The 15,255-nt window shown below is 42.5% G+C and overlaps 1 protein-coding gene across 1 annotated transcript; it reads right to left on the reverse strand.

Annotated features, from left to right (window-relative positions):
• Positions 1-842: 842 nt before the first annotated feature.
• Positions 843-12,662, reverse strand: LOC126232132 (uncharacterized). The gene is made up of 2 exons (XM_049942440.1): positions 12,120-12,662; positions 843-1,360 (listed from the first exon to the last, which is right to left on the reverse strand). The coding sequence occupies exons 1-2, from the start codon at positions 12,519-12,521 to the stop codon at positions 1,328-1,330; spliced, it is 435 nt and encodes a 144-aa protein (XP_049798397.1). The 5' UTR covers positions 12,522-12,662; the 3' UTR covers positions 843-1,327.
• Positions 12,663-15,255: the final 2,593 nt, after the last annotated feature.

A 15,255-nucleotide genomic window follows, 5' to 3' on the forward strand; every position in this document is an offset into this window, starting at 1 on the left:
TGGGATAGATTGTAAAGGGCTGTTTATGGACGACGTGACCCACCAACCACTCTGAAGGATTTACGCCGAATCGCTGTTGAGGAGTGGGACAATCTGGACCAACAGTGCCTTGATGAACTTGTGGATAGTATGCCACGATGAAAACAGGCATGCATCATTGCAAGAGGACGTGCTACTGCGAATTAGAGATACCATTGTGCACAGCAATCTAGACCACCACCTCTGAAGGTCTCGCTGTATGGTGGAACAATATGCAATGTGTGGTTTTCATGACCAATATATAGAGTGGAAATGATGTTTATCTTGATTCTATTCCAGTTTTCTGTACAGGTTCTGAATCTCTCGGAACCGAGGTGATGTAATACATTTTGATGTGTGTATCTACAGGCAGATCAGATTTCCAAACCTTTTTAGCAACAAATGCTAAGCATTGTCCTAACAGAAAGCCTGATGGTAGTACTATTGGACCTCCACTTACAAAGTCAATACCGTCTTCAGTTGCTCATATCTCTGTTTTAAGTATGTGGGTATTTGCAAGTAACTTGAACCCTTTATAAGCTGTTTTAAATGTGTGTTTATATCGTCGAAATTTATTGACACTGTACCATGCTGGCTCTATTCACTCAATGAGTGAATATATTTACTGTATGTATGATTGAGGGTTTGTGGAATAGTATGACGTATTTATCATATCTGTAAATATCTTGCATAATATTTGTTTTGCACTGGTGCTCTTACAATGAAAGACAAGTACACGTTGTAAATAACTTTGTTTATTAACGTTTTGTACATGCAGAAAATAAAATAACAATTGTTGACACATTTCTTATTATTCATTATATCTTATATCCCTACATTAACTGTTCTTTTTACGCTATAAGTTCTGCTTCCATTGTGTTCAAACCAACAGGAGCAACGACGTATTTCCGTTCTCTGTCTGTAAACCAGGCTCTACAGTTTCAATATTTATAGGAGTTACAGTAGCAGCCATCGGTGCTGCAAGCATGCATATATTTACATATTGTTCTAAATCATCTTGTATGCAACATTCACTTACATAACATACAACATCGTTTAATAACGCTTTCACATATACTTGCCACCGTATTTGTCTGTTGCAATGCGTAGAGCACTGCATAACCAATACAACTTGACGACACTTCAAAGTTTTAAATAAACACACTGTGAAGAGTCCTCTGTTGACGATGAGAACCTTAATTAGGAGTTTTATACAGGTCGATGATGGTTGCCTTATTGCTACAGATGTTCATGTGAAGAGGAAGTTGAAATGGATCGTAGTGTGTTGTCATCAACTTCTCAGTGTGCTTCATCGGCCAACGTTGCTCGCCCTAATACATACCTGTAAATTGTGTTTTACATTACGACGGACATCCACAGTTTCTACTATAGCTCTACACTCACAATCACAACTTAATCCTATATTTACATGTTTTGAACCATAAGCTAACATGTATGTACTGGTAAAGAGTAGCATTCTGAAATGAACTGACAATATAAGAGAGCTGTATGGTTTATATACCTCTCTGCAATCTAGATGACCGCGAAATCGCAAGTCTTAATGCAATTAAATGTAAAAATAATGTAGCACAATGGCAGGGGAGTTAACACACTTTCTGAGCAGTGAAGAGATAGTGAAAATGACACTGTGCAACGACTCTCGTCGGTAAGTACTATTTCAGTATCCACGGCCCAGTTCACCTCAGGATACAGAGACCAAGACCATGGGAGAAGCATAATTGATAAAAACATATGTAATTATTTGATGAAATTATGATATACATCTCAGGATCCAGCGACAGCCCCAGGGTAATTACATATCTTGATGATTAAGCATGCATATAATCGAATCAGCACGTTTGATGATAAAGAGATCTCTGAAATTAGCACGATTTGATCATCATGTGACGTCACAGCAGCGGGCAGGGCATGCAGCTGCCTCAAGGGTGTTGCAACATGTGACCCTGTTTCTGTTGTGATAATACTGAGGTCATTGAAACTGGAATATTTAGAAGGCGACATTGAATTGTCTGTAAAAAGAACACTTACCCCATACTTAAGATAAGCACATCAGCGTTCTCCGCTGCTAATCCAGTTCAATATCCTCTACTGATGTCTGGGGAGACGTGGGTCCTTGACTAGATGCTTATTGACTATTATGTCGGATCCCACTGAATTTTCCGTAAATGGTTGACAATCAAAGAGGACACAACGAGGATTTCTGCTGTGCATGATGAGGGTTTCCTTGATCTCAAGTGTTGATGTTCTGCCTGTGTAGCATCTCAATGACTGACTAGCTGAGGATTCTTCGGAATGTTTTTCCAGGCCTTTAGGAGAGCTGGTCTTCTTAGAGCTGGGGGTGGGATGATGCTGAGAACAGGAAGTGTTAGGGTGATTGTACTCTGAATACATCTCGTATGGCCCAATTCAGTTGGGCATCTATGTTCTTAGTATGAGCACTATTGATCCTGATCGAATAGTAATCTTCAGCAACAGAGCACCTATGATAGGGTTAAAGCTACGGATCTCAAAATACGAGCATTAGCTCCGCATAAGATAGCATCAAATTTTTGAAGACTGTGGTTTCTCGTTTTGACTTTAGGTGCTACTTGTAAGTCAAGAGTTCTATCTAGCGCTGTTCCTATGTATTATGGTGTAACGCAGTACAACGAGACTTGGTCTCTGAATCTGTCTTCTGGTGTGCACTCTGATTGTCTTCTGCATAGAAGTAATGTAGATACAATTCTTTTCTGTTGATTTAGGTGGAGCCACTATTTCTTGATTTATACATCTAAGACTTCCATATCAGTGGATAAAGAGGTTTCAGCATCATAAACGTTGAGGCTCTGAGCCACCAAGCAAATGTCATCAGGATAAATCAATTTTTTTGAAGGCTTTTGGTAAGCTGTGCATGTACAGACCAAAGTGGTAGTGGACTCAGAACAGACATTTGAAGTAAACTATCATTTGGTTTAAGTACCCTGCATCTGTCATTGTGAGAATGGATATGAAATGCTCTATTGCTTAGCATGTTGTTAAGTAAGTCCTTAAATTTACGACACAATCGTGAATTTCTAAAGAAGTGCTTCTCACCAAGCAGTGTCGAGAACAGCTGATAGGGCCAAAAAGGCAGCTACACTTACTAATTTCTGCTCATACTCATTTTCGATATACGTAAATAGAGAGAGTGTCTCTTCCTTAAATTACTTTCGCTTCTTAAGCCTTTATTTTTAACGAAAGAGTGTGTTTTGATTGTTACTATATGTTGTGAGTTGCACTCTGTAACTTCGTTGGTGTGACCAACAGTCTATAGAAAACATGCCTCATTAGTCAGAATGGTATGTTTTCATTATTTCTATTTGCTTATTTCTTTAATATCTGAAAACAGTTTACTATTCACATTCACCCGATAGGTACTTTCCAATTACTTACACAGCTCCAGGAAATGCTATTAGATGATGGGGCTCAAGCCTACAGAATTCTTAGCCAGGTAGTATTTACCATGATTGGCAAATAATCACGCAATACTAAGTAACTTTATTAAATTTGGTTAAATCTAAGGCAATTCCCTGTTTCTTGTTTGTTTTACATGTCTGACAATAGTTGATTGGCAACCAAAACGTGTAATGAATGGTAAAGCAATGTGTTTTTGCGATCAAGAAAATGAAAAGGTTTCATAATTTAGTTTTAATCTTTTAGTAATACATAAGATCACTTATCTCCAGCACCTGATAAATCAGGTCTTAATAACATGTGATTATGGTCAAGATCATTCGTCGACTACTTCAGACTGACTTTGTTAAAAAATGTCTGATTCTGATTTTCTGATCCCAGTTACAGTCACAGTTGACAGGAGAGGTGAAAATGAAAATGTTTTAGTAGAAGCAGTAATGTGGCTTACCAAACGTGTTACTCTTTGAACGGAAATGTGCTTAATGATGTGGTGACGGTGTTCATCTTTAATCTGAGGCTCTTATTTGGTTTTGACGCAGCGTGTAATCCTGGCGGATTGGAGGACGATGTTATTCTTACAGCTGAGTCCTGGCATTCGCCTTATGAGTGGGTTAAAACCTTCCGTTAAAAAAGCAGCACCTGCGTTTATTTGTACATCGTTAAGGCACTTTGTTTCCTGTTACATTGTATTGGTAGTCTTTAAGACAAATGCTTAGGAACTAATCTCTGGTATGATACGAAGGGATTTGTAAGATAACTTTGTAAGTCGGAGGTAAGTGCTATGTTATGTGGGAGAAACTGCTGTGTGAATGGTGCAGTGATCTATGTCTTTGTATAGTCAATATCATAGCTACATCATATTTATAATTTCTGCTGTCATGACATCAGATAGGTTTGTTTTTTGCTAATGTAGTTATGTCAGATATATATCTCACTGAAGGTAATATTACAGATAGGGAAGTGGTCATGGATGTAAATGAGGTGGGAGACGTAAGTACGAGATCAAATTTGACAGTGTTCTGAAATATCCAAGTCGGGAGAGCCGGCCACGGCGGAGCTCTCCCACCTGTTGTGCCAGGCGTATGAGACAGGCGAAGAATGTAATGTTATCAATTCCAAAGAAAGCAGTTGCTGGTAGGTGTGAAAATTACTGAAATATCGGTTTAATAACTCATCGTTCTAAAATACTAACACAGATTCTTTACAGAAAAATGAAAAAACTGGTAGACGCTGACCTCAGGGAAGGTAAGTTTGGATTACCGAGAAACGTGGGAACATGCGAGGCGCAACCTGACCAAATGGAGGGTCGGTTGGTAGGACATGTTCCGAGACGTCGACAGGTAACCAATTTAGTTTTGAAGTGAAGTGTGGGTGAAAATTGTAGAGGAAGACCAGGTGGTGAATACAGTAAGGAGATTGGGATGGATGTGGGCTGCAGTATGTACTTGGAGATGAAGAGGCCTGCAAGTTATACAGTAGAATGGAGAGCTATTTTTAAAACCAGTCTTCACACTGAGGGGCGGAACAACATCTCACTGTGTTATAACATCTTATTTTCCAGTTGGTGTATTTCTTCATTGTTTATAACTGACTGTCAAAGTACCTCTGAAGATGACGTGAGGAATACATATTTAGTTAAAGTAGGAGTAGTTGAAGATCACAGGTTGGTGCTGAAGGATAGATTTCGTGGATCCACTGTATTTTAATCTACTCGACTTGCTTAGCGATGATTCCTGCTTGTTTGTGAAGGGGCTGACCTGCTCGTTAATTCTGCCACATGTCGGGCCGTGACTACAGTAGGCAGTGTCGTCTGTGTACAGGGCTCTTCTTTCGATCCTCGACCTTTAGCGATGTCAGCCGTGTTGTTGGTGTGTAGCAGTGGAGACGTGACTGTCCCACGTGACGTCGCTGCGGCTGGCACAATACTTGTCGAATGGTCATCGCCAAGCAGCGCTTGTACTTACCTGTTTCCAGCAACGGTTTTAGTAAACTGCACACTTTGGCATGCGAAGTTCAAAAGTAACGTTTCGAAGAGCAGCCCAGCAGGCCACAACCAATGGAAGGCGCGTTCGCCGTCCACGAGAAAGCGTGCTGGCGTTGCGCCTGCCGTGTTGCGTTCAGCCTGCGTCGCTCTGCTGCTCAGTCCTGGGACCGGGTCGCCTGTGCCGTGGTTGCCGCTGAACCCGGCTTGTTCTTGTGCGATTATGTTGCTCTATTCCCTGAATAATTTTAGTCTGTCTCGAAAGCTTTCCCTGTCACTGAGAGCACGGTAACCTATGATTTGGTGTTGCTTTTTGGTCTTTCGGGTTGGGAAATCATCTTGATTTTAGCTTGCTTCTATTTTAGAGAGACTATTCTCAGTTTCATGGCCGCGATGAAGAAACGTCTGATGTGTTTGAGGCAGGTGTCTTGTGAAAGGAGTGATTTATTTTGTTATCTTCCAGTGCCCCCAGTCTCTGAGCTGCTTTCTTTCCATTTCATATTCGTCAATCTTATAAAGTAGTGGATGTTAAGCAGTTGCATTCGGATTTTCGAGTATTATTTCTTCGTCGGTTTCATCGAATTTTGGATACCGTGGATGACCGTGAATGTTTTTGTAGCACTTTGAGGAACTTTCTTGAGGTCGTCAGTAATGAATGACATTCTCATCTACTATTAAGGATGGCTGTTCGCAAATGGTGTGTTATGACCTGTTGGAACTTTTTTCCAAAAACTACTGATATTGTGGGACCTAATTCTTGTGATTACCTCGCGCATCATTTAGTGGGTTTTTCTTCTTATTAGGTCATTGAAAACGTTCAAGCCAATCGTAGCATATCCATTTGGTTAGTGCCGTATGGTCTACAGAATTTCCCTACTGTTTAATTTTGTTTCTTATGTACGTCAGGAGCCTTAAGGTGTGGTTTGAATAGTTGATTCTTTAGGTTTTGTGTTAAAACGTATCAATCTGAATTTTTCGACTATCCGATTTCGTGATTTTATGATCATTTTAAGTTTTTTCCTAGTTTTTGTGGTTCACAGCACCATAAATGTGAGGTATTCGTTAGCTATGCAGTCACCAAATTCAGTGTAGCTTCAGAATCTGGGTAGCTATGTTGTACGTAGTATATGTTCTAAGATAGAAGTGCCATAGTGATTGGTAAAAGGCGGAGAGTCATTTCTGAGTCTTGCGTGATTCAAAATGGCTGCAACAAGTTTAATATCTTTCTTGTTCAATTTTTCAGCAAATATCGCAGATCTAGTACTGAGTCTCCTGTTCCTTTAGCTGGGCAAAATGAGAGTATATAATTAACGAGATCAGTTGGCGGTTTCTCGGCAGGATACATCATTGTGGTGTTTTATATGAAAGATGCTGAAGCATCTATCTCAGATTCTACTACGGTCTGGATTGGATTAATCAGGTCGGTGACAGATACAGTTATCTAGATTGATTTCTCTACCTGCTCATGAGGTATGTGCTGCGACTATAATACCAACTTCTTTTTCTCTTACTATGCCTTTAGGGAGTTTGTTTTTAGAGCAGAAACCCAGTGTGTTGACAATGAAGATAGTGGTAATATCTTTCTTAGGCTTGAATGTGAAGGTTAATTCTTGTTTCCTGGTGTCTCAGGCAAGGTTGGGCATAGGCCTCCTTGTCTATCAATATGGCGATATAGACGTGGATCCCAGTTCGCCAAAGAACGTAGTAGGAGCTTTTTAGAAGCTGCTGTTATTATTTCCCTTCTTTCAAATATCATGTTGAGAAGGGCTGTAGTGAAGGGCATAGGCCTCCTTGTCTATCAATATGGCGATATAGACGTGGATCCGTGTTCGCCAGAGAACGTAGTAGGAGCTTTTTAGAAGCTGCTGTTATTATTTCCCTTCTTTCAAATATCATGTTGAGAAGGGCTGTAGTGAAGACTCAGAGTATGTTTTCCGTTTGATTGTTTTCGTGACATTCTTGGACGAAGACCGTGATAGTTTGATCAGTGCGCTTAATGTTTTCAGTTTTGTTTTCTGAGGCTGTTTTGGTCTTTCTTTGCAACTCTCATCACTATTAACGTTATCAGTGTTGCAGCTCCTGCATTTTGGTGCTTCTTGTTTCGGATCTATTTTGCAATTAAAAATTGGATGTGCTCGACTCCGTTCTTCACATTTCAATTTATATCGCAGCTTTTCGTGGCTTATTGGAAAGTGTTGCAATATGGACGTTGCTGTTATTGAGGAGGTAGTCCAACCTTGTGAGGTACACAGTGCATTCTGAAATGGTGAACAAGTAGATCGTTAGTTGGTTCTTTGTAACTATAGATGACTGGAAGGAATAGGGGGGAATTTTGATTTAGTTTCCCGGTACCTTTAGGTCCCCTTCAGTTTTTTCGTTTGTTGTATCACGGTCAAAATTGGTTATCACAAAGGCGAGCGTGAGTCTGTGTGGTTTCTCTTTTGCTTAGTGTTTGGCGTGCGGTGTGATTTCTGTTACTGTTGCTTCAGATCGGTAAGTAACTGAAACTATTCTCTCGGGTTTCGATATCTGATGGGTGTGTTGTGATGTTGGCAAATTTTTTCGGATTTTTTTGTGAACGACTTGGTGGCCCAGGCAACTGTTTTAGTGCAGGTTACAACGATTTGGCGGTTTCTTTGCCACCTTCTTAGTTTATAGTAGGGTTTGCTAAAGTGCCGTAAGTTGTATTAGATGTGCTTTAATTCCATCTGCACCCAACCAGTTGTAAATCTTGTCCTTCGTGAGATGTCTTTGCATGAGTGTAAACTTTTTGTAATTGGAGTACCGTGTTTGTGGCGGCTTTGCCTGTTTACTTCGGGTTTCTTGTCCGGGTCTTCGGCTAGTTCGCGTAGCGTTGCGTTTCTGGAGATCTGGTTTAGACAGAGTTCCCTGCTTCAGTCTGGTGCGCTGAAAACTGTTGTTGCATATCGGAAACAGGACGCCCTGCTTGAGAACGCTCGCAGTCAGCGTTGAGTTCTGTGCCTTTAGCCTCGGCAGATGCGAGTTCGTCGTCCCTGTCTCAAAGTGTGGCGGTTTTGCAGACTGCTGATCCCAAGTCTGAGTCGCTCTGACAATGCTGCATTTGGCGACAGTGGCGCGAGTTACGCATGATGCACTTTGCAGGGGACATCGTCTGAGTAACACGTGTGCTGTCGAACATCTACGTACATGTAACAACAGTTCAAGCAGTTTCGGCTGCGAGAATGCTTGTCTCCAGATATATCAGAGGGAAGCCCTTAATAGGTATATCGGTTGCAGAAGTTAATGCTTGATACCCCACGAGTGAAAGGGTTGTAACAGGTGATTCCCTGACCACCGATATCTGCTCGCTGGTTCGCCTTTTTGAAGACCAGAACGTGACAGCAGCGGCTGTAAGCAGCAGCAGGGAGTGGCCAGTGGTGGGGCTTGCAGTCCTCTGCTGCTCCTGATTGGCTGAAAGGCCCACGTGTAGAAGGATTTCGTGGAGAGGCTCGGAGCTCGGGGAATCGAAAGCTGGCCGTCGGCGCCCGTGTGGCCGACGTGGCGGGTCGCGGGCGCTCTGGAGCGGAGTTCTGTGTCGCGACGCACAGCGTTCTCGAGTTTCCAAACGCCTTCTCGTTTGCGAGCATCCATTACCGCTTAAGAACTTTCCTGTCGTTATCTGCGAATGTTGAAATAGTAATTAGTGTGGGCGTTTACGGCGAATTGTAGCTCAGGGAAAACTCGGTGATGTTAGCGAAGTGGTAGTGGACCTCCGACTCAGACTGACTTGGCTGGGGTAATTGGATAGCGATAATCTCAGTTTGTTATCCAAATTTGGGAGTAATGTTTTTTGAGTGACCGTCTTCCTGTTGAGTTTGAACTGTGTATTTCGTACAGCCAGTGGAAAGTAATTTCCTGGACTTGGCTGTGAATGTCCCCAGTACTGCGGTCGTAACTCGGGATCTTGCCTGGGGGTAAGTAGGTAGCACGAGGGCCGTTAACTACTGGCTTTCGAGCGATGAGGTTCGATACTTTCCAGCGGGTCGAGGCTCGGCTGGCGACCACTGTGTCGGGCTGACTTCACGCGTGTCCCGGTGGTGCAGGACGCTTGTCTGGGTGGGCCCCGTGTCGGCTCTGCCCACCACCACCTAAAGAGGAGGCCGCGACGCGCTCTTGTGACGTCACGCAAAGCGGGCCAGGGTTGGCTTGGCGCTGCGCTGACAGAATCGAGGTGCACGGCCTGCAAATCTTCGTCAAACGGTTTTACAGAACGTGTTGAGCTGCCGGCGCCCCCCTGCGGCCAGGCGGGCTGCACCAGGCACCTGCCTCCCTCGTGGCGCTGCGGCCTCTGGTTCCACTGCGTCCAGCACGGAGATCGCGGTTAACACTGCGGGTGCCTGCTAAGTGCGCGATGATGCCTGTAGTTTCACAATTCACGAAAATCACTTCACGTAGTACTATTTATCACAGGATTATCAGTTGGGCTGGACACTAAATTCACACAGACACTCCTTTACTTTACTCACTCAGGTTTTATTTGAACAAATGGGAGATCTTCTATTGATTACGAATCACAACAATTTAGGCGTACTGTGTGCTTCTAGTGAAGCTACTATGGCACAAGTTTATCCTTCCACAGTACTGCTTCTGTAAATACGCCTTTAAGTAATGTTCTTCCTTGCTCAAGAGTGGCACATGGAACATTAACTTTTAACATCTGCCATAGTACCCTTACAAACCACTAGCTTAACAAATCACCATCTTGTCTCACAAACCCAATAATGCTAATCTCATTTAACTCTGCCATTCGACACTTTGCGTTCACTTCAAGCCACATTTCACACAACAAGTCATGTGTTACTTTATTACTATACCTGTTTGAGCCACTCTCTGTAATCGAACCACTAATAAGCTCAACAAACCCATTTACACTTTCATGCACACACCACTTCAGTCATTGGCCCCTCTCTTTTGATTGTATAAGTATCTGAATGTCTCTTGTCATGGTACGTGAATTACAAATCGTGTAAAAGTACATCTTTCACACACATATGGAAAATTTCCTCGTTTCAGACATAATGTTATATACTAATATCATACATTATACAGTAATAAAATCGACATACTGCAAAGACAGATCCTCGAAGGAAAACGGAGAAAAAACGTCCTACGGACATGTGTCCAGAAATGCACCATCGCCACGGTAGATGACACTGACGAACGGGAATTCCTCCGACAACGTGCTGCGTTTTCCTTGTATATAACAGGCCGTGTGATTGACGCAGCCTATTGTATACACGAAGCATTTCCCAACAATTTTAGTAAATAGTCTCAGTGCATTAGAATAGGTAGACAGGGGCTACCACTCACAAATAAGCACACAGTTATAAATGAAGGAGACGTTAGGAAAGAGAAGTACTGGCTGTACGATATCAGATTTAATGAAATTTGATATTGTCATACCAGGTAGAGTCCATTTTTATTGCTGGGTGGTGTGGAGACAGTTATTTGCGAAAAATACTGAAGGAGGCTACAGCGAGGATTCTGAAAAGGGAGACTGTTCATTGTTTCTCCTGGCCAGATTCCTCTCGGCTGCCGAACACAGCTCTAGACCTGCAGGGATGTCGGTTGGGTTCCACCAAACAAGTATCCTGTTCTTCAGTAGGGGGAGCGTCGTTCCATTGCAAACGAAACAGACGAAGAGCACTGGTCCTTGCACCATCGTAACTAGATGCATATAGTACACAAACTGCGCCATTCCCTGAGCCTGGTGGAACCCAATTCTAATAATAATTCCTGTTCCACTTATTATAATGGCCTTAACTGACATAAAAAGACATTGCTTCTTTGAGGCAAATTTCTTGTTATCAACAATTTCGAGTTGCCGCATGGAGCACCGATTACGTAGGTACATGTATCCAATCAGTCCCAGACAAACCAAGTTGAATGCCACAGACAGTGAAATCCCTGCAAGGACTACTATGCGACTGTGGATCAGGTGATATTTACTCGTCTTTTCCAAAGCAACAGCTGCCACACATACTATACTCCACGGTATAAACACATACAGCACCTCACGACAGAATAACTGGCTTAGTTCAGCAGGTAGTAGCTGGTCAGGAAGCCTGAGATGGCGAACACAAGCATACATCTGGTAGCAGAATGAGTTCAGCCAGATACAGCTGAGAAGTGTGAGGGCGCTGTCTATCAGCACTGCTGTAGGTAAGTCAGGGACGCCTGCCATACGATACACGACCTCAGAACACAGGATCTGGGTTATGCACGTGATCTGAAAGGACAAGAATATCTTTCCAGGCAAGTTGCGTAACTGGGGAAGGTACAAGTATACTCCGGCAGTCGAAAAACGGAAAATTATATTTACCAGTACAAATGAGATTTCTAAAGGCTTCAAGCTGTCGATTTTGAATTCCTTGTATTTCAAGGTGGCGTTGTTCAAACTGTTTTTGTAGTTCAGTGTTTGTTCTGTTACCTTTTGATACAGTACACTGCGACTACTATGGTATAATCCAGAAACGGAATTAGTGAACGTACAATTTTGGGAAATCCTAATGGAGGAAAAGTCGCGACACTTTAGCAACAGAATAGCTCTGGAAACAGAGCAGATGGCGTCTGTAGCGTTCGACTGCAGACATGATTGATCGTCGGGACTATCGAAATAGCAGCGAGCATCGTGCACGGACTGTACCATGCTAAACGGGACGTCCTGACAAATGCTGTACGAGTTGACCGCCATCCAGGCCAGCAGACAGAGGTTGACGTTTATCCTCTGCGTGTAGGCCAGGTAGCTGGTGACGGGTATGTGGGGCGACCTCTGCACCACGTCGTCCCACAGCTGCTCGCGGCACCGCTCGCGCTGCTTCACGGTTTCCTGTGGCAGGTCTTCCAGCGGACACCTGGGGTGGTCCAGGGCGTTCACCAACAGCTGCACGCAGTCAGTGTCCACGGAGAGCGTGTCGTGGCTTCTGTCCTCCAGCTGCCACTCCTCGTCTGCAAGAAAACGACAGCAAGTAGGTAGTGGCCGTACACTGCAGGCAGCTGAATCCAAAGTCTTCTCTGGATGACGAGCCTGGGCGTCGTTTACCCACATTACCCAGGTTCAGTTACCCAGAAGTATGTAAGGCGGCATGTCAACACAAAGTAAGAGTATTAACAAAGACAGGTATCATTGTTACTATGCACGTCTATTTCATCTACAGGGTGCCCAAGAAGTCCCTGCATCGCTCTTGACATAGTAAAAATAAGGAAGTAAATAGGTTTTATTGATAGTCCTGCATGGAAAAAAACAATGTTATCAGAATTATATTTTTCTTTCAGCACTGCAGTCTTTGAGTTCCGAATCCATCTTGTAAAGGAGGGATTAGTGGAAGATTCGTGGGTTCATGAACGTCCGCAGATAGGAAAAACTATGTAACGTATGATGAGACCATTTGCCTCAGTCCCCCTCGTAAAGTAGCCATGCCTGATTGAGATAAATGTCCTGTATTTTTAGGCTGTCTCAAAGACAGACCAGATATTGGAGGCAATAAAAAGTGACAGGAAACGTGTGTCACCCACTCTCAATCAGATGAGCAGTCTCCAATGAAAATCATTTGCAAAAGAATAGTTGGACTTCAAGCATCTTCTTCAACAATGCACGACCACACTGAAAAAATACGAATACGAAAGGATTTAGGCCCATGTTTGTTACTGAATTATCTGACATTAGTGTGGAGCAACGATTTGTAACCTACTGTACTTTGTTGTGGCGACTTCTGCCATGTCTCGCTCAAGAGTGTTGTTTATGTATAAATGTGCCATATACCACTATTTGATCAGGAAAAAATTGTTTTATTGTCTAAGGAAAGTACCCATTATCAGCAAGAGTTGGAAAGGAACCTACCTCACCTTATGTGGGCCATTGTGTGATCAGAATACCTGTTAGGACCACATTCTTTTGAAGCTTACATGAATGGGAACTTCCATTTCTCTGTACAACAGAAGTTTTCAGTATCTCAGCTCCATGAAAAGGCAATCACGGATCTTGTGTGGTTGTAGAAGCAAGGAGCTTGAGTCTCATTTTGTTGTTCAGATGTGTGGGTTTCTTAATGAACAACTTATTCTCGGATTGTATTTGGTTCTGCCGCATTTAAAGCTACATTAAAATGGTTACCACGAAATCCCAACATTACCACCTCAACAACCTTTTGAAATCGTCATGACAAACTTTTGATCTTACCATGCAAATAACTGAATATGAAGAATAATAAAGTCTCATGTGGCACAACGTTGAAAGATTAATGGAAAATTGACACAAGTGTTGAGGAAGTCTTTCTAAGCAGATTTACTAGAACGATCGGCAATAAAGCAAGGGGGACAGCGAGGAAGGTGTGATCGTCCATACACTGATCCGTTGGATACGTTATATATATATATATATATATATATATATATATATATATATATATATATATATATATATAACTACGTCCATATAGAATATACTCTTTTGACATAACTCCATAGGCGTCCTGTACAAAGAAATAGGATGTAGGCTGAATTCTCGTCTTTGTGATATTTCACTTTCCTCCGTGAACTTAGTGACCCCATCACGCAGCGTAAAAAAAAGTGATGGAGCATATTTGTCACCAGTTTGTTTCGTTAGCACGAGATAGTCGAGAAATAGCACAACAAAATACAGTAACTGACGATTTTGGAAGTACCTTTACCACAATGAACGATTTAGTGTTAATACTCTGTTTGCATACATTCAAAAACACGCAAAAAATGTAATTACTTCGTCTCATTCGTACCTTGTGTAATGATAATGATGCAGCAATAAATGCAATTGGGACATATATGCCTCAGCTGCTGAGTGGATGAATGTGGGATTACAACTCCAGAGATTTGGGATTGAGGCATTGCTCCCGAGATTCCTTCTGTCACTTATCTCTTCTTTCACCTCTGATTTATGGAAATCGAAAATTTTGCAACTGTAGAATTGTTCGGAGACCGAATAATTAACTGTGTCCCACAATTATTAACTGGGTAAGTTAGTTCAAAAGTAGGAAGACGGCGAGTGACCACAACCTGCAGTAGGAGAGTGGCTCGCGAAGCACTGTGGTGACCAAACCAGGCCTCAGCTTGATGACGGCTTTACCTACTGCATTCTGAGAAGTCCTGATAGTCGTTTTCCTCGAGCACTATCCCTGTTCAGAGTACAAATCATAGGAGAATGATATTGATATGGTACACATCATCCAATGTATACAGAGTGAGTCACCTAACGTTACCGCTGGATATATTTCGTAAACCACATCAAATACTGGCGAACCGATTCCACAGACCGAACGTGAGGAGAGGGGCTAGTGTAATTGTTTAATACAAATCACACAAAAATGCACGGAAGTATGTTTTTTAACACAAACCTACGTTTTTTTTTAAAAATGGGACCACGTTAGTTTTGTTAGCACATCTGAACATATAAACAAATACGTAATCAGTGCCGTTTGTTGCATTGTAAAATGTTAATTACATCCGGAGATATTGTAACCTAAAGTTGACGCTTGAAACCTCCGACATTCAGTTGCGTCTTGTAACAAACACGGGCCACTGTTGGCGAGCAGCATCTGCAGGGACATGTTTACGATGACGACCGTGTTTACGAGTGTGGCTGTAGTGCACTGTTGTGGTTTGGTCTAGCTGTCGCAGTGTCCGCATGTAGCGCTTGCTGCTATTGTTATTCTGCATTCGTCTTCGCACGCAGACCAACTGTAGTACACCGTGTTACCAGACGTCTGTGATAGTGTAGTAGGAACTGTGACCATGGTGTATTCGAATTCTGA

The sequence above is a fragment of the Schistocerca nitens genome, unplaced genomic scaffold, assembly GCF_023898315.1.
Source record: "Schistocerca nitens isolate TAMUIC-IGC-003100 unplaced genomic scaffold, iqSchNite1.1 HiC_scaffold_447, whole genome shotgun sequence".
Lineage (NCBI taxonomy): Eukaryota > Metazoa > Arthropoda > Insecta > Orthoptera > Acrididae > Schistocerca > Schistocerca nitens.